General features: G+C 45.3%; 1 protein-coding gene across 1 annotated transcript in view; it reads right to left on the reverse strand.

Moving 5' to 3' along the window:
* The window catches only part of Cpne8 (copine 8), a 176396-nt gene extending 162705 nt beyond the window's left edge, over nt 1–13691 (reverse strand). Inside the window, exon 1 of the mRNA XM_032885320.1 lies at nt 13301–13691. Coding sequence (XP_032741211.1) covers nt 13301–13437 — 137 coding nt within the window. The 5' untranslated portion in view covers nt 13438–13691. The remainder of the gene's footprint in view (nt 1–13300) is intronic.
* Nucleotides 13692–20610: the final 6919 nt, after the last annotated feature.

A 20610-nucleotide genomic window follows, 5' to 3' on the forward strand; every position in this document is an offset into this window, starting at 1 on the left:
CGCTCGGTAGCATGCCCGCTTCTGAGCGGCTGGAGGACGCCCTACATTGAGCTAAGCTCCGTAATCAAGGTTAGACCCATTCTTCCTTTCAATCTGCACTTACTGAACGTTTGGTAAACGCCAGCCGGTGTCCGGGTACCATGTAAGAGCAGTATAAAAGACTGGAGAAGCCCTTATTTCAAGGAGTTTATTTTACAGAGGAAGGGAGAAATGCAGTCGGTAAACAGACGGGGGTACACGTTTCAGGTATCGCTCAGAAGAGAAGACAGGGCAGTGGAGGACACAACTCAACAGTAGTGACTGATGGGCTGGAGAGATGGCTCGTTGGTTAAGAGCCCTTGTTGTGCAACCGTGAGGAGCAGAATTCAGATCCAAGCGCCCACGTAAAAAGCTGGGTGTCGGAGCTGGAGAGATGGCTCAGAGGTTAAGAGCACTGACTGTTCTCCTAGAGGTTCCTGAGTTCAATTCCCAGCAACCACAAGGTGGCTCACAACCATCTGTAATGAGATCTGGCGCCCTCTTCTGGCCTGCAGGCATACATGCAGGCAGAACGCTGTGTACCTAATAAGTAAATCTTTTAAAAAAAAAAAAAAAAAAAAGCTGGGTTGGGTGCCCGCAAACACCAGTAACAGCAGCGCCCGTACCCACACACGTAAACGAAAGGATAAAACAACAGAGTGGCTGCTTGCTATATGCCAATCTCTGAACCCCATCTTCAACACCATGGGAAGGGGGTAGGGAGAAGGAAACAGGGAGAGCAAAGAGGAGAGGGACAAAGTGAAAATACTGGAATCGAGTATGTGGAAATGCTTTCAGATGTGGTTTAGAAAAAGACTATCCAAGAAGGAGCCACGGACAGAGAACGGAAGAGGAGGAGGCAGGTGTGGAGAGGCCTGGCTGTACGGTGTTGTAGACCAGAAGAGGCCCCGAGCCAGGCGTAGGAAGTGAAGGCTACATGAAATACAGTGGTGAGGGAGATCGCGCTCACTCTCGTTTGTGGCCATGGTAACACAATTTCGTGGTGAAATCTTGTTAGGGTTATGGAAAAAAATTAACATCCTAGAGAGGGAGGTTTGTGCATTTAGGAAGGAAAAATGATCTCGAGTGCGAGGGAACTAATCCTGTTCCAAAGAACAAGACGGAGATGTACCTGGGTACAGCATCCTGAGGTCAAAACGTGATGCCATCTCTAAAAGTGGCGGATCTTTTAGTCCCCGCCATCTCCACGCTGCGAGCCACTACTCTACCTCAGCTCAGTGGGGGCTTGGAGATGAGCTGTGTGTCCAGTCTTAGGGGCTTTCAAAGCCTTTTGTGGACATTGTGTCACATAGTTAGAAATTTAAAAGAAAAAAAATGCATTCCCTTTGCTGTTCCCACCTATATCTTGATGGGAAACACAGTCTAAAATGCCAAGCAGAGAAGCTTTTTTTTTTTCAAATATGCACACATTGGCATCCTTCTCAATTATATAACTATATATTACATATTACGTGCATTACCTGCTACAACATAATCACAACTGTTGCTTATAATTAAGAACGCTTGGTGGGAGCTAAATCATCATCAAGCAACTGATTAAAGAGATGAGGTTTCAATCAATTTAATGAATGATTTCCAGTCAAAATTTAGCATCAAAGGAACAGCCGGGTCCTATCATGACGTCACCGATTTCCGAAGCCTCCGTGTGGGCACACTTCCTGGCTGGCTGTTCATCCTAAATCCTGTGTGTTTCACCCACCTTCTGTTAGAAAACAAAAGGGGCTGTGTGGGAAAACATAGATGATGCTTGCTCCACACAGGGTGTTCTGGGGAGTAAATATAAGGTACCTACACCATCCCCCAGCACACAGTAGGGGGAAAAGTGGTGGGGGAAGATGGCCATCATGACGTAGAGCTTCATGCTCAGTACGCTGCGTTTCAAGTTCCAGTGTGCCCCTGTTAAAGTTTAAAAGGCTAAGGACACCCCTGGAAACATGAAAAGGAAAGCCCGTGGGTTCCCTGTGTGATGTCCTAATTGGCCCCAGCTGGAACACGAGGGATGCCTAGAGCAGCCACCCCCTACAGAGTAGAGCTCATTTCTGAAACCCAAGCTCAAAGACAAGTCCCAAGCCGCACCACCTGCAGTCCAGAGCTGTGTGATGTGAACACAGACCTAAAATCTGCGAACATGGGGACCGAAAGATCCAACGACGCCCAGCACCGAAGAGGCTGCCAACTTGAACGTGACCCTCCAGGGGCACGTAGAACCACGGGATCTGGTAAGTGAAGAGTCATGCACCACAGGCAATGTCTGGAGTCACAGCGGAAGTGGCAGCAAAGCCCTGTGTCAGACTCCACGGCAACAGGGCATTCCTGCCACTCTCGGTGGCAGCATCCACAGAAACATGGCAACAGCATTGGTCGAGGTCTCAGCATGGCAGACAGACACCCCCACGGGTTTCCTCAGATCACAACTGAGGACTCTCCAGGCAAAGGCCCACAAGCCTGCCAAGAGGGGCTGAATTAACACAACCACAAAAGAGGGCGTGGTCTTTTCTAAGTCACTAGAACATGGATTTGAATGAAAACATACTGTGTGTGCGTGTGTGTTGTCGTGTGCGTGTGTGTGTGTGTGTGTGTGTGTGTGTGTGGTCTCTGCTCCATTCTTTTAAGCACAATTCAGTTTGGGTTTTCTCTGCATTTTTACACTGATAAATTATGTAAAACTTATCTGAGTCTCTGCTATCTCCCTTCTGGGAGCCATAACCTTCTCCTACCTGGGTTGAATGGCAACACCAATGATCGGTGTGCTAAGTTGCAGGTGCTTTCAAAGCGCTTCACTGCTATTGCATCACACCGTCCGAATGGCAAACGTATGAGGAAGACTTTCTACCCCTTTTACATACAGAAGCCAAGACCAGCAAGCTTACTGAATTCCCACCGCTAAATACATGAGCTGTAATCAAAGTCAACGCCTGTCGGGTTTCACTCTTCTCTGATTCTTACACAATTCCCTTCCCCCGTCACAACACCGAGGTTTCCACACCATCCTCTTCCTCCGTCTCCTCCTGCCCACTTGAATGCCGTCACCACGTTGGAACTCAACAGCAGCTGAGTGGCCATGAGCCGCTCCGTATTTTGCACGATTTGCCAAATTAGTCAGTCTGTGTGGTCACTGCTCCTTCCAGGGTCAATGTGTGATGCACGTCTGTTCCAAGAAGCAGTGCTGATGACAGTGGCTGGTCCACAAATCACCACCCAGGAGAAAGTTGAAGGCAAACACTCCCGTAACCCGTGGCATCAGTCCCGCTGACTTTGCCTTCCAGGCACTTTAGATGCGTGAGACGTATAGGACTGTATTTCCCAACTTTTTGTTTCCTTCTCCAAGTCGGTTGCGATTTCAACCACTTGCAAGTTCGATATCTCCACATTTCAGAAGAAAACCTGTACACGTGGGTCAACTTTTCTTACGTTTCCTCAGTTAGCATATATTCTTTACCAATAAAAACAAGCTTATGAAGAAGGCATAGCGAGATCGGCAGGCTATCGTTTGCTTCAGCTTTTTGGATTTGGTTTTTGAGATTACAATAATAATTGCACCATTTCCCTATTCTCTTTCTTCCCTCAAAGCCCCCAACCCCCCACCCCCACAGACTCCTCCTGGCTCTCTTTTTAAATTCATGGTTCCCTCCAGGTTTTCAACTATTTTCAGAAATCTGTTTAAATCAATGAATAATTCAAATTGTACTTCACAGCAATCTGAGCTTTGCAGAGTCCCCTAGCGAGTTTAAACAGAAGACAGACTCGGAGTTTGAATGTTAGCACATGTGACCAGGCGACCCAGGGACTAAAGATAACTTCCTAATGTGGCGGTCACCTCCATCATGGGTGATGCACCCCTGAATCACAAGGACTCGCCTTGTTAGGACAAGTAAATAAATTCGGTGCCAGCATCTACAAGCCCACTGTGCATTTAGGTCTACAAATCCTAAAACAGGAGTGGATAAGCTCCTGTCTCCTTCAGCCTTTCTTTATGACTGTGTTTGTTTTTGTTTCAACTCAATGGAGACTGTTTGTCCCTTCTGTCTTCCACTTGGAGGTCCCAACACTGTAAGATACAACAACCTCGTGCAAGCAATCATTAAGCAGTTTCTCCTCAAGATCTCTTTAAATTGGCGTGCTGAGTGAGTGGCTGAGCCCACTGCGTTGGGATTACCAATCTCATGACTCTGGTAGCACTTGTGCCCCGGGACAGACAAGCACCTAACCAGCACCATAGTCAGCCATATTGAAGGGTAGGTAGTGAAGTATCCAGGAAGTGAGGGCTTAAATGCCAACTGACAGAATTTTTACTAATGTAGTAAGGAGGTTTTCAAAAGATAGAAGGGATTTAGTCCCCTGTGAAGACGGAAGCTATCATTTTGTAGTGGGCCCATATGCGGTCTGAAAAGTCTCTGAGGAAACACCAATGACAATTCTGCCGAAAACAGCGGGCTTGGGCCATTTTCCTCCCGTGAGAAGGAAATGATACAAGCACACAATAATTGCACGAGAGAAATCACAGCATTCCCTGTGCGTAGGGAACTGCCAGGCACCTCCACACACACTAACGAGACACCCGTGTCCCAGCTTCGTTGAAGAAGAGTGGTGTTAAATTTTGGGTTTTCCTGACTTTATAGTTACCACAATTAATGAGGTCTGTACCTTAAAAATACCCCATACAATCAAGCATTACTAGAGTTTGAGCTAAATAGAAACAACAGAGCATTCAGACCCGTCTGCTGTGTTGGAAGCACGTTGGCTATTAGAAAACTCAACGAAACCTCATAGCCAGACGAAGGAAGGAAGTGCTATGATTTATGGTCAGCGGCTTCACAATTAAGTCTGCTTATTTTAACATAAATATCATACACACATATATAAATATTGTACATAAAGATCAGCTCTGCTTTTCTCATCTGAAGAGACTGTTTCCTTCTGTCGCTCCATTCTTTTATTTTAAAGAATTATTTATTTTATGTCTATGAGTCCATTGTAGCTGTCCTCAGACACACCAGAAGAGGGCATCAGATCCCATTACAGATGGCTGTGAGCCACCATGTGGTTGCTAGGAATTGAACTCAGGACCTCTGGAAGAGCAGCCAGTGCTCTTAACCACTGAGCCATCACTTCAGGCCCCCTGTCCCTCTATTCTTGTGTCTTGATATTGTTGACTTTTGACTTCTTAAATAATTTTTATTCCCATTTTTTGTAGCACTAAATAAAATTGATTGAACAAATGCATAGAGTCTGTAAGAAAGACTCTTACACTTCTTCTCCCTCAAGGGAGAATCCGTTTGAAATACCATGAGTTGCTTAGTGCTTCACCAAGTAAGTTAGTTTCTTCAATACAAAATCCGTCTTGAGTCAAGGATTAAGACATGTCATATGCTTTCCTATTTAGATCTGTTATATAGGATATCAGACACACAAGTTTATCAGTGTGTGTGTGTGTGTGTGTGTTTGTATATGTGTGTGTCTTATGTGTATGTGTATGTATGTGTATATGTGTGTGTTTTATGTGTATGTGTATGTATGTATACATGTGTGTATATGTGTGTGTTTTTTGTGTATGTGTATGTATGTGTGTGTATGTATGTACATATGTATGTATGTGTGTATATATGTGTGTGTATGTGTGTGTATGTGTGTATATGTGTATGTATATGTGTGTGTTTGTATGTGTGTGTATATGTGTGTGCATATGTTTAAATGTGTGTATGTATGCATATGTGTGTATATGTGTGTGTTTGTATGTGTGTATTTGTGTGTGTTTGTATGTGTATGTGTGTGTGCATGTGTGTGTATGTATGTATATGCATGTATAAGTGTGTGTATGTGTGTGTGCATATGTGTATGTATGTATGTATATGTATGTATAAGTGTGTATGTGTGTGTCCTCAGTCTAAGACAGAGACTCCCACTGAACCTGAGGCTTGCTTATTCCTCACAGTGCTGGGCCAGGGGGCTGGAGGAACTCTGTCTGCTTTCCCAGTAGACACAGGACTGAACCTAGCAATTTACCAAAGGTGCGATCTGCCCAGCTTCCCCTCCGAGTTCTATTGGTTGTCTATTTTTGTTCAACATTCCTTCCAAATTAAAGAAGCAAATGATCTGTCAGTAGGCAGAAATCCTGTCCACTTCTAAAAGTGATTGTACTTAGAAACAATGTAACCTAATTCAAAAGTATCTGTTTCTTGTCTGTTCAGGTGAAATCCTTGAAGAGTGATATATTAGCTGGACTAAAAATTATTCTTTCATTAAATCCTATGGTAAAATAGGTTTGTGTTCATGTTTTTGTACTGTTTATATTGAAATTTTAAGATTGTGAAAATAATTAAATCCATGGACAGGTAAGTTTATTTTTCCAACCTATTCATCAAGCAGCAAGCATCTGCTGTATTGAAAAGGTTTACACACAAAACACAGTTAAATTTATAGTAATCAGTAATAAAACATGTGCTTTTTAAATTGGTTATGGAAAAATACATGCAAAAATGCAAAAAATATTAAGTCGTAAAAAAATAAAACGTGAGGTAGTATTAGAATTCAAGGAAAGAGACACTGAATTATCACACTCTGGGGACCTACGTAAGCGTCATGGCAACCGTATGTAAGCTTAGCCACAGGCAAGCCACAGGGCAAGGTTTTCAGACACTCGGGAAGTGGAGATCCTACGTCCAGATGAGACAGAAAGGCAACAGCTGGTGGAATGAGGAAGAACCCTGATCTTCATTCAGCAAAAAAAAAAAAAAAAAAAAAAAAACAGTCATCCTCCAGACTCGGCCACCCACAAGTTGCCCTACCTTGCCCAGTGCTAAAAACAAATGACTGCTTCCTGAACCAGAGCTGTCAAAGTATAGACAGAAAGGAGGCAGCAGACTCCAGAGTCCCAGAATCTGGGGTGGTTTAAAAGGAGTGTTCCCAGCCTGTAAAGCATATGAAACACAGTATACCAAGGACCCTGAGATAGAAAAATAACACATGCACACTGGATAGCCTTGGTTCACTTCATTTCTCAAGTCAGCTACTTTCTCATGAAGCCTTCTGGTCCCCTCTGAAACCCTCCAGAGACAACTTCGGGCAACAGGACTCGCTCAAGTGAGCAAAGTTATGGCACAAGATTGACTCCATTTGCCATCTCCACTGGAAGCTCTGTTTACCCGAAACATGACAAGCACACTCCGAAGTAAGCTGCAGGAAAGCACCCCTATTTATTGACATCGAATAGTCTGCATTTCGAAGGCAAACAGAACAGACTAGACTCCTGCTAGACTCCTGTTGAGAGGAAAATCTAGATCAACCACAGTAGAATCTCACATTGTTTTAGGAGGTGATTGAGTTAAACGAGGACTTTGAAACAGCAAGGGCTAGGTTCTAGAAATAGCCTACCATGATATCCTTCTAAAAAATTTCTCAGACAGGGATAGCGAGAAAAGGACTTGTCATACAAGTTGTACAGCCTGAATTTGATTGCTGGAACCCATAGTGGAAGGAGAGACCATCACAAGTTGAACTCTGACTTCCACATAAGTGCCAGGCATGCTCATGTCCCTGAATAATAATAATGATAATAATAATAATAATAATAATAATAATAATAACAACAACAACAACAACAACAATAATATAAATCTCAGACACTCAAATTAGGTAGCCAGCAATGTGTGTTATGTCAATCAAGTTACATTGAGGGGGAGGTGGGAGGTGGGGGGGAAACAGTTTATGTTAATACCATACTTTCCCCTTTTATTTCTTCTTCATTATTATTGAAAATAAATCCAGTCAGGACTAGTGCTTCATGTCTAAAGTCCCAGCATGTATTGCTGAGGCAGGAGGATCACACGTTTCAGGCCAGCCTAGACTACAACATTTGCATGGGGAAATCCTATCGAAAATAAAAGTAGAAACATACCAACAAAAATAAACCTCCAAGAAAAATCAGTGCATCAAATATCATATTTCATCCTGTTCATACATGTGTTAGATCGAGTTATTAAAAATTATGTATTAATATCATTGTATTATAGCAGTGTAATTGTCTATTTAAAAGTATTGTCTGTTTTGCAAAACATAAATTATGACTTAACTACTTTGCAAATGGCCAGTGTGAGTTTTCCTTCTAAGTAATGTCAGTTTACTACAAGGTCTCATCAAAGGGCACAGAGCTAGTATCAGAGAAAGATGAGAAGCTCAGGATTGGGGCTTCCTTATACAAGGAAGCAATAAACCTCACAAGTGACAGGCCCAGGACAAAATTCGTTAGGCAAAGCACACAAATCAAACCTACTTAACTATAAGACTAACCTTGACTTGCAAACCCACCCTCTTGTAAATGATGCTCTTTGAACTTCTCTCAAAACTACTTTTAAATTCTCAAATGTAACTCTCTAAGAGACAAACTCACGAAATCTGATTGCACTTCCTTCCACTTTCCAAAGCCCATAAAAGTGCTCTGGATGGAAATTCTAGCATAAAAAAAAAAATCAGTTGTAATCAACAGGCAGAATCTCTGCTTAGTCAGAGTTATTGGATCATCAAGCCTGCAAGTTTTGGAGCACATAACCAGCACATGTGAACTCCTGGGGGTAGAGCCCAGCATCACGTTCCCAGAGATGCCACAGTAGAACTGCTGTGGAGCCCGGGAGTCTATAATCAGAAGCCTCTCAACTTCTCAAACACCAGATGACTTCATTTAAGCCTGGTGTGTTTACCGGCCAATCAGAATACATCAGCAAGGAAGAGTCACAATGGATGTTACATTGTGTCTAAGAATTAGGGTATCCCTGTGTGATAAATTGTGAGAGCCAACTGTCGGAAGAGTAAAGAAAACTCCAGCTTAAGAAAGGGGTCATAAAAGAAGAGGGCATTTGATCTCAGTCTTGAGAACAAATAAAAATCTAATTAAGAAGAGGAAAGGGAGGGGGGCCGATAACAGAGCAGCATGCAGCAGCCACACTGGTCCAGCCCAGGATGATCGCCTGGTGTGCTTTGGAACTCCTATCTCTGGATCAAATGTTGCCTGGTGTCTTGATAGATGGTAAGCATAGATTTGTTACATTATATTCAGACAATTCATGGGAGAATTGATGCTAGGCAGGACAAGGGAACTACAGTTGGGTCCGGCTTTTAGAATGCTTACCATGATGTGCACACTCAAAACATTTCAGCTTCCTTCCACATTAGTGTTTAAAAATCAGTACAGCTACCATTCTGGGAGTAATTGAAAGGATCATCCAGCTTGATCTTGAACTTGAAAGCTAGTGGGGGAAGACCGGAAGCATGTCACGCAGAACTCTGATGACACTACCATCAATAAACTAACCTCTCAGAACCAGGTAAGCCTTCCAGTGGGCTTAGCCAGTCACAAAACCTCCAATCTGCCCTGCCTACAAGATGTTCTGGGGTAAAGGTAGAGGAGAAATTTTGGGAGTGGCCAAACAATGCCTGATCCAGCTTGAGAGCCACGTCACAAGAGGGAGTCCACCCCCGGCACTATCTGGAGGGCCAGGAACCAGAGTCTAGATAGCCCAGAGAAAAATGACAAAAATGACAAAAACCACTAAAATTATGACAAAAGTCACTAAAGCATTGAGACAAATGCTCTGGGGAAAGTGATTAATTACAGCGAATTATTTTTTCCCATTAGCATTAGCATCCGTTTACAATGACGTGTTTCCAGGATAAAGACTGGAAGGTTAGCTACAGTATCATTTCAACCGCAGAGAAGTTCAGTTGGTCGGGTAACTTAGGTCTTTAAAAAATCTACAAAGTAATAAATGTGACCGCACACATAGCTGGTAATGGGTAGAAGAGAAGTCAAAGACCTGGAGTCTGCCTTCCGGGAACTGTAACCAGTCTGTGGTCTTCATCACTAACAAATTCACAGCCACTAAAAGTGTTGCTGTCATCCCTCCAATCCATGCCCATCTGCCTTGATCTGTTACAGCCCATCCTCTCCCCACCCCCCATCCCCACCCCCACCCCACCCCTGTCACATATGTTGAGTGCTCAGTTCCACAATGGCCTGTCCCAGCACATGTAGGAGCCTTATTACAAAGTTTTATCCAAGGTTGCTATCTTATATAATGTGTATCTGCCAGTCACATTTCATGGTGACAGCATATTCGTACTACTCATGAAGCAGGGTTTAATTCCTATGTGTATAAAAGACGTGTGGATACTCGATCAGTAAAGAGAAGCTATATTTAGCTTCTGGCTTCAACTGTTACCTTTCTTTCCTTCCCAATGTGACAATGGATCTCTGGATTATAGGGAGCAGAGGAAGAAGGTTATCAAAGGGGGTTCCATTGCAAGCTGTCTTTGAGGTATCGGCAGCGATCAGAGCTCGCTCAGACAACTAACTAGGCAGGGGAGGTCCTTGCCCTGCCTTCCCACAGCAAAGCTGAGAGGCTCTCAATCGTGCCGTCTTGCTAAGTGAACTCCTCACAGCCATCCTGGGAAGGCTGTGCTCCAGGAACGGCTAGCTCTGTGTTCCTTAACTGGCTTACTAAGGTTAAAATAGAGTAGTTACAGAAGTCTGTTAGCAGGACTCTAAGTGCCACTGTCTGCATGTTCCAGTTAGTCTCATGTCAACTTGACACGAGCTAGAACTATCCGAAAAGAGGGGACCTCAACTGAGATAATGCTGACATAATATGCAACTATATTTTTCTTAATTAGTGATCCATGGGGGAGGGGCCAGCCTATTGTGGACAGTGCAGTCCCTGAGTTCATACTTCTGGGTTCTGTAAGAAAGCAGGCTGAGCAAGCCAGGGGAAGCAAGCCAGTAAGCAGCATCCCTCCATGGCCTCTGCATCAGCTCCTGCCTCCAGGTTCCTGCCTTGCTTGAGTTCTTGTACTGTTAAGCCAAACAAAGCCTTTCCTTCCCAAGTCATACTGTTTCACCATAGCCACAATAACCCTACCTAAGACTACCTATATTAGTAGTTTAGTATTTCATAGCTAGCACTGCCATGTACTGTAACAAGCATGTTCCCCATGTCCTTCTATAAAAACCCTCCCCGTTCTCTAAAGAACATGCCACAGTTAGCGCCCTTACTGGATATAAACAAACTCAGACAAATAACAAAGCCAACTTTCAGAGAATAATAGTAAATTACAAGACCAGAATCTGCACCCAGGATACCGATGTCAAAGTTCCCAGGATACCACACCCCGTAAGGTGACCAGACAGAGTTCTCAGCACCACAAATGAAAGGAACTTGCCTTATGCCACCCAGTTGTCAAGTACACTTTCGCCCAACGGTAGAAACTACATTGAGTTTAGTAAGAAATACACAATCAACTGAACCCAGACAGCTCAAATAATAGACTAGGCCCGGACAAGCTTAGTAGAAATACTTGCTACTAAGTGTTCAGTTCTCTTTCAGATTTTTTTTTCTATTTGAAACTTTTTCTTTTTTAAGTACTGAAAAGTAACCCCACATAGAAGAAAGTCTCCCAGGACTGGAGTAGGAAGGTGAAACAAACTGGTTTAAGCCAGTGCACTTCAGGGTCTCCAGCATACCTACAGCAAAGAAGCATTGGAATGGTTGGTGCGTGAGACTGGTGCTATTTCTCCTCACTCCTAAGAACTATAGGATATTCAGAGTTGTGCCACGTTCTTGTCTATTTAGTGCCCTCTCGATGCTGCAGGGTTTCAGAAAAACGGCAGAACTCTAAAATATGCTTACATAGTGAAATTCCTGACCACCCACTGCCCACTGTGTCATACAGCATTAGGTGACAGGAACCTAACACTAAATTCAGCTTCAGAGAGAAGAAATGCACTATTACAAATCGACACAGGACTCTGCCAGGCAGCTGCTATCACAAGGAGCCTAGAGGAACATTAGAGCCAGTGACCCCAATAACGCAAGGGCTTGGGTCTGCTGTCATGAACACCACTGTAACTTTCACAGTCTGAGGTCAATCACATGTTGTCTCAGGGCTTTCCCCTACCAAAGGACATGGCCACTTGGGGGATGGGTGCCAAACATGAATTTCCAAGAAACTTTAGTTTCAGGGCAGTGATTTTTCAACCTGTGGGTGGGCGACGCCTTTGCAAATCAAATAACCCTTTCACAGGGGTCACCTACGACCATCAGGAAACACAGATGTTTATATTACTCTTTGTACCAGTAGCAAAAATATAGCTATTAAGCAGCAACAAATATAATTTTACGGTGGGGGCGGAGAAGGGGGGGTAGTGTCACAACATGGGGAACTGTATTAAATGGTCGAAGCAATAGCTGAGAACCAATGTTTAGAGGCTGAGGGTGTTAAACTTAGGCTTTGTTTACAACAAAAATCACCCATGCTTTTTTAGAGTTACAATGATCTTTCCTACAGAAAGATTGAGAACACTTGAGGGCATTTAAAAACACGGGAGCATAGAGTATGGGTGGGTTTTTCCAGTGAGAACGGTGGAAAGAAGTGTTCGAACGGGAAGTGGGCACCTGGGTACATGGAATGTAGTATCCTTAATAGAGCCGACCATCTAATTCCCCAAAACTGGGCCAGCACGGCTATTCTACCTGACTTACAGAGGATCTGGCCCAGTGAGCGTCAGGAAAGGGGAGTCTGAAATTGGCAGTCCTTGAGAGTTGCTGGAAGCATTCAGATGTTTGTCTACCGGCGGGCAGAAAATCAGTCCTGACTTCTCAATTCTTAGGTAAGCCTCTGCCAGAAAGACTGAACCTGGAACCGCTACCGGCCTAGGGCAAACGTCCCGGAAGGGTGTAGGGTAAGGGAGCTAGATGGTTCCAGGAAGTGGGTGGGGAGGAGGAAACTGTGGAACTGGAGCAGAGCCCACCGCCAGGCTTCCCAGACGCCCAGCGGAGGAAGTCCCGGGCCAAAGTGCGTAGCATCACACACGCTTTTTGCAGGGCTGACCCTTCTGTTCCCGTCGTCACCGAACCTCTGGCCCTGATTGCGGCCGTTTAAAATAAATAAATAATTTTTAAAAGGTTGCAAAGTGGGCGGCGGCTAGGGTTTCTGTAGCTGAGTCACAGCTTTGCCAACTTTCACAACGTTTCCCAGAAAGAAAGCAAAAAGACTCAGTCCCAAAGCCCACCACTCTCGTCCCCAACTGTGTGTCATTTGACCCGGGGTGGGGGTTGGGAGGGGGTGGGGTAACGTCAGTCAGTACCACAAGGAGGGTATCCCCACTCAGCAAGCAACTTCTCACCAGCTCCAAGCCTCGTGGTACTGGGAGCGCTAGTCAAGTGCCACCAAGCCCGGATAGAAGGAAGAAAAAAAAAAAGAGCCGCGTCCTCACCTGCAGGACACCGACACCTCCACGCGTGTGGCAGGGATGGCCGCACTCAGCTGGTTCAAGTCCCCGATGCCCGTGGCGCTGGTGTAGCGGCTGTCCATCTCGAGCGGAGGCGCAGAGCACTTGTCCCGAGCCCACATCCAAGCTGCGGCGGGCTGAGCGCTGCTCGGAGCCGAGCTCCGCACCGACGGGAAGGGGTGAGGGTGGAGGCAGAGGAAGGAGGCGGAGGCGGCGCGGGAAGGGGAGGGAAGAGGCGGACCTCGTCGCGAATCCCGCGACCGAGTCAGTCCTGGCCAAGCCGCCACGGTCTCCCAAGTGGCTCTCCCGGCTGCTCCCTCCCCGGGGCAGCCCCCGGGCTATGACAGGGTTTGCAGCTCCGGGGCTCTGGGCGTAGGGCGCAGCGACCGTAGGTGACCCGGACAGACACCGCACCGTCTAGTGGGAGAGCCCGGGGCGCTGGCGATTGACCCCTGTCCCCGCTGTATAGGTCCCCCACTTCGGGCCAAAGGACTAATGGGGTGGTGGGGCAAGAGATGGCCACCAGCCTTTGGCTCCAGGGGCAGAGGGGCGTGCCAATATTTGGGGCCAGCTCGGGCGGAGTAGACGCTGTTGGGACAATTGCTGCGTTATAAGAGAGGAGGCTTCAAAGCGTCAGCCATCCCCCGCAACTTGAGACTTTTAGGCGAGGGTCCCCTTAAGGCAAGATCGGTGCCTCGCAACGCACTTTCCAAACGGGAGGGATTTCTACCCTGAGGCCCGGGAGGTCGTAACCTTATAATCTAGCTCCTTCTCCCCAGGTCTGCTCCTCAAGTCCTGAAAGCAGGGCAGCCTAAAGCGTATGCGCAGCTCGGGTGACCGCGGAGTTTGGCAAGCAGATCCCGGGCGGCGCGACTGGGAGTGGGCAAGGCGCGGGGCGCCGCAGCAGCCTGCTGGGCAACCCCCACTTTCCTGCGCACACCTGACCCAAGGCGTCACTGCGGGTCCTCTGGCGATGGCCGCCAGGGGGCGATGGAGAGCGGAGCGCCTAGCCTCCGGAGGGAGCGTTGCTGGCGTTAGTCCTAGCTCACCTGGAGAATCAAGGACTTATTACTGGTCTCTCATGTGACATTTTAACACTTGGAGCCACCCCCTTAAAGAATCTGTGTTGCTGTAGGGGGAAAAGAGTGTTTGGAGCCACCCTCTTAAAGAATCTGTGTTGCTGCAGGGGGAAAACAGTGTAGATGCTTGTCTCTCTGCTCTTTGGTGCTCCAAACATTTCAATCACTTTGGTCTTGTTTTCTTTCCCTGGTCGCCCCGCCCACCACTCATCACCCCTCAAATCCACCAATTCTGATTTTCTTTCTCTTTCCTCTGTCACAAATTAAACTGCAGTTGATGACTAGAATGTTCCCTCAAACTCTCTTATTGATGCCTGAAATTGATTTGGTGGACAAGGTCTAGAGGGTTTTTTTTTTGTTTGTTTGTTTGTTTTTTTAAGTTAACTAGAATTTTTATTTTGCAGGCGCCTGCTGAAGTTCTAAATAAAAGGTAAGGACCTTAGTGTTCCACCCAAAGGACTCCTCCTAATTTTCCACCTTATCGAGGCCCATATCTCTACGTATCTTAATGCGTTTATTTACATGTACAACAGCATGCAGGTATTTAAAGTGTGTACTCAGTATCCACCTGCTAAGCCATATCAAAATAATAAACCATTCCCTCGCCCAAAAAGCTTCTTGTGTCTCTTGTAATCCACCCCTACTTTCACCATTAAAACAACACTTCATTTTTAATGTAAAAAACACAGAATGTGGGTTTGGGGATTTAGCTCAGCGGTAAAGCACTTGCCTAGCAAGCACAAGGCCCTGGGTTCGGTCCCCAGCTCCGGAAAAAAGAAAAAAAAAAAAAACAAACAAACACAGAATGTGGCACGGTCCATTTTTAATCCGGTTTCTTTCACTCCGTAAAATTCTTTGCAGGTTCATCTACGATGCCAGGTGCATCAATGGTGAGTAATCTTCCACTTTTAGAGACTCGCCACAAATTGGCCACCCACTCGCCTTGGTGCACAATGTACTTGTTCCTGGGTTTGGCTATTACATACAAAATCGCTGTGAATGCTGATATAGAAGTCTTTTGTGGATGTAAGTGTTGATCACACTGGACAAGCAGAAACAGAGTGGCTAGATGAAAATGGAATAGTGTGCTTAATTTCTTAAGAAATTAATGAATTGTTTCTACAAAGTAGTTTTACTGTTTTGTATCCTAAGGTAGTCTGTGGCTGCCAGTTGCTCCCTAGCCTTGCCCAACACTTCGGCCCATTGTTTACAATGTGGACAGTCTCCTTGCAGTTTAATGACTAATAACAGACAGTACGCTTCAAGGAAATTACTTACCTTCTAAAGTGTCAGTTTTAGTATTTCTGAGTTTTGAAAATTCCGTATTCAACATATAAGGCTTTTATCACACATGATTTACAATGTGTTTTCTTTCAGTTTGAAAAAATCTATATTTTCGTTTTCTTGTCCTCAGAGAGAAGTGTCTAATTCTGATGAGTTCAGTTTTCCAATTTTATCGGTGACAGGTTTTTTTTGGGTTTTTTTTTCTTTTTTTTGTCTGTTGTCTTGATTTGGTTTTTGCCCATGTGAGCGCTAAGAAATCTTGGCCTAATTTGATGTCACCAAAAATATATTTTATGTTTTCTTCTTGTAGTTTTATTTTCTGGATTTATAGTTAAGTGTGGAATTTCTTTTAAAGAATGTTTTAAAATTATCTTAAAATAATCTTTTTAAAAAAAATCAACGTAACAAATACGTTTGCTGTTGGACACCACCTTGTTCTGTTGACCTGTTTGTCTCTGTTTGAACCAGAAGTGTCTTGACTACTACGGCAATGGAATATTTTTAATTGAGTACTTACTGATTAAAAATGATTCCTTTCAAAGGGGTCTTGCCACTTTAAAAGTCTTTGCATTTTCTTACAGAATTCAGATTCACCTTGACAATGTCTATAAAAACTCCTAAGATTTTAAATGAGTTTATATGTCTCCCAGACATAGTCCGTAATAGAAAGGAACTGACATCAGAATTCGTCTCCTGACTGGAAACACCGTACAATGTGCCATGTTTTTAGGCCTTCCTTAACACGTGTCAGCACTGCACTGTTGGTCCCATAGGACGAGACTGGAAGAAACAGGCAGGCAGAGGCCGAAGCAGCCTGGGAACTCCAGGCAACTGCAGCCTCTGACAGAGGCAGGAGTTTCCATTTGACACTTTGGAGAGAGTGTGGTCCTGGGAGTCAGGCTCTCAACTTTCAGTTCTATAAGAGCACAAGCTCCGTTGCTTGAAGCCTGCCAGTTGGTAGCCATATTGCATCAGCCTCAGGAAAGGTAACACTGGTGGAAACATTAATTCCACGTCGATTGCTTAACCTCAACACTAACGAGCTTGAATGACAAGACAAAGAATATGTAAAAATGAGTAAAGCTTCCTATTAGTAAATCCAGCCCGGTAGGAAGAACTGCAGTCATTAAAAATAAATATATTGACGTGAACTTTAATGTTTCTGCCTGTGCTTTTCTTTAGGGAATGTATTAACAGCACGTGTTAAAAACTCGTTCAGGTAAACAATGTGTGGCCTTGTGATGTGCTAAAAGCAAAGATGAATTATTCACTGGACCAGTCATTTGGCGAAAAAAACTAGCTGGATGTCTCTTCAGTACTGCACACTGTTAGATCTGAAAGAGGAAATCAAAGTTAGCAGATGAGGACCTTGTAAGGTGTCTTGGTTGGGGTTTTACTGCTGTGAACAGATGCCATGACCAAGGCAACTCTTATAAGGACAACATTTAATTGGGGCTGGCTTACAGGTTCAGAGATTCACTTCAGTATCATGAAGGTGGGAGCATGGCAACATCCAGGCAGGCATGGTGCAGGAGGAGCTGAGAGTTCTACATCGTCATCTGAAGGCTGCTGGCCGAAGACTGACTTTGGCCAGCTAGGTTGAGGGTCTTAAAGCCCACACCCGCAGTGGCACCCCTACTCCAACAAGTCCACACTTCCTAAGAGTGCCACTCCCTGGCCCAAGCATATATAAGCCATCACATAGGGATTACATCACTTGAATCACTCGGTTTCTGCCATTTCTTTGATTACATGTCACCATCCATTATTTTAGAAGCTTGTATTGATAAAATAGGATAAGAAGCGAGTAGGGAAAAGACTCAGTGAGATGAGGAAAACAGAAGGAAAGGGAGAAACTCCACAAATAGCAAGAGACCAGCAGGAAGGGGTGTGCTCCGGGGAGCTGGCTCCTTCCTGAAAGAGCATCCAGTAACAGCAAGCCAACTTCCATTACCTCGCCTGGAGGATACGGCTCAGCTCAGACAGAAATGCAAGACAAATAAGTTGATGCCAAGGACCAGCCTTGGCTTCGAAAGGGGCTTCTGAGAAAGGGATGTCTGGGAGCAGCAAAATGTCAAACCGTGGGTCTAAGCTGGCGACTTGAGTTCTGCTTGATACAACTATTCCAGGCTACGTATCTCTGTGTGCTGCTTTCTCCCTGGAGACCTCTCTGTCCGTGCCCTGCTTGCTTGTTTGTGTTCTCTTAGCAGGTCTCCCTTTTTATCCTAAAAAATTCTCTGGGTAGCTCATCTCCTGGTCTTATTTTTTTTTTTTCTTTTTTTTTTTTTTTTTTTTTGGTTCTTTTTTTTTTTTTTTTTCGGAGCTGGGGACAGAACCCAGGGCCTTGCGCTTCCTAGGCAAGCGCTCTACCACTGAGCTAAATCCCCAACCCCTCCTGGTCTTATTTTACCTAGTGGTCTGGTTGTTTACTGCAGGTTTCCTTTTGATTGTCTTATGAATTAGCATCTCATAATTCCAGCCCTTGATTCACAGAAGACAGCAAGCATACATTTTTTTTTCTTAACATTGCAGAAGAATTCAGAGGTCTGTCTGCCTTTGTTAAGCACAGATAATAAACTAGTTGGGTGGGACCCAGTCCCTGAAACCACCATTTCCACCAGGAACTCTTAGGCCCAACCTTGCTCTCTCCCAGCCTGACCCTGAACTCAGGAATCTTATCTGCCTTGGTAAGCATAAACAGAAAACTTAGCAGGGTGGGACCTCCCACCCCTACCACTCCCTTAACCTCTTTATCTCCTTCCTCAGCAGTTTTCCAAGTTTGACTCACGGGGCGGTACAGTTTGGCTCACAGAGTGGCTTTGTTCCCTTAGATTCATGAAGCCCCTCTTGTAAGTCATATTGCATCCTTATTTTCTGCATAGTTGAGAATGTGTGTATTTTCCTACTCATGTATTTACAGTTCTTTCCCATAGCCTGAAGGACTGTCCTGACTGTGTTGTGTTAAATACTAAAAACAATGCACCAACCCAGGTTAACTCTACTGCTGGCCTCTCGCCTTTAGGGCCTGCAAGCACCCATACTATGCCGATCACCAGACCATGCTCCGCCCACCAAACCTTCAAATTTCTAACTAAATATACCTATAGGCTAAGAATCTTAAATTCTTGCCTGCCACGTTGGACATTATCTGTTGCATTAAATACAAAAAATAAGGCACCTAAGCACCAAGCCATGCTAACTCCAGCTACTCTCTGGCCCCGGAGGTCTGTTCATTAGCATTTAAAAATATAATGGTTATATAAAGCACTACGTAATCTATATTTGGGGGATTTTGTTGCCCCTCCCCTTTTGCCTATTAAGCATCTCCTTCAGAGTTCGATTAGATCTCTCCACAGTCACTTGTCCTGTAGGATTGTGTGATATGCCTGTGACATGTTTTTATATTATAATACACAAAAAAACTACTTCATCTTATTAGACATATAGGCCGGACTGTTTAATTTGCATGGATGTTCCCATAGTGGCCCTAACTTCTAACAAATGTGTAATTACAGAATCGGCCTTTTCTGCCCACTGAAATCCTGAATATGTGTCTACAGCATGGTGCACATATTTCAGTTCACCAAACTGTAGAGTGGAAGACATCCATCGGCCAAATTTCATTTTGCAGAGACAAAGCCACACCCTCGACTCCAGGACGTGTGCTGTTTCTAATTATCAGGCGGTCATTAAGGTTAACAGGGAGGACATTCGTCAGGAGAGAGGCCTCCACTGCTAGTACTGGTTCCAGGAAACCTGTACGTTATCACACAGACAAGCCTTACACTCACAGCTGCCATTGACACTCCTGGAGGCTCACGCCACGGCCCTGTCCCAGGGTGGGAACCATGTCACTCTGTCCCCACCAAGGCCACGAGGGGCTCAGCGAATTCAGCAGTTCTTCAGACTATAGCCCCATCCATTGGGAATTCGTCTGTTGCGTCAGCAGCCACACAACCCTCAGACAAGTCAGAGCCTCCAGCTACCCTGGACTTGAAAACGTCCTTGGGAAACTGAAGAACTGAGTCCTCATTCCACCTCCGCGGACAGTTGTTTCATCAGTCCCTTGGCCTGCCGTAAGAAGGCAAATCTTAACCTAGACCCACAGGAGCAATGAACTGTCTGTTTAGTGTTTGAAAGGGGTGCACATCAAAGCCACTGAGATGGGGATAAATGACATACTTCACTGGCAAGGCAAGGTCTTCCGATCCCAGTTCTCAGGATGAGGAGGCAGAGAGATCTTTGTGAGTCTGGGTCCACCCTCATCTACATAGCACACCCCAGGCCAGCCAGGGCTGCAGAGTGAGGTTCTTTCTTAAGAAAAAGTGGAGAAAGGGAGGGAGGGAGGGAGGGAGGGGGGAGGGAGGGAGGAGGGAGGGGCAGGGAGGAAGGAAGGAAGGGGAAGGGAAGGGAAGGGAAGGAGGGGAAGGGAGGGAGGGAGGGAAGGGAAGGAGGAGGGGAAGGGAAGGGAGGGAGGGAAGGGAAGGGAAGGGAGGGGAGGGGAAGGGAAGGGAAGGGAGGGGAAGGGAAGGGAAGGGAGGGAGGGGAAGGGAAGGGAGGGAGGGAGGGGAAGGGAAGGGAAAAGAAGGAAGGAAGGAAGGAAGGAAGGGAGAAAGGAAGGAAGGAAGGAAGGAAGGAAGGAAGGAAGGAAGGAAGGAAGGAAGGAAGGAGCCTCTGAATACAAGCCTTCTCTGTGGATCTGATGACCGTTTGTATCTAAGCCACACAAACTGGATTCGGTCAACAGGAATTCAGACGACACTTACGATCCGGATAGCCCATGTGCATTGAGACCGACAGCGTGAAGTTGCCTCAGTGGACAAACGTCACACAATCTTGCCGTCTTATGTTTCACCAACTCTACAGTGACGAAGATAATCATAAAAGCATCACTGTGAAAATCAACTCTAAAACATTACAAATAACAGCACT

This window comes from Rattus rattus, chromosome 1 (genome assembly GCF_011064425.1).
Source record: "Rattus rattus isolate New Zealand chromosome 1, Rrattus_CSIRO_v1, whole genome shotgun sequence".
NCBI classification, from domain to species: domain Eukaryota; kingdom Metazoa; phylum Chordata; class Mammalia; order Rodentia; family Muridae; genus Rattus; species Rattus rattus.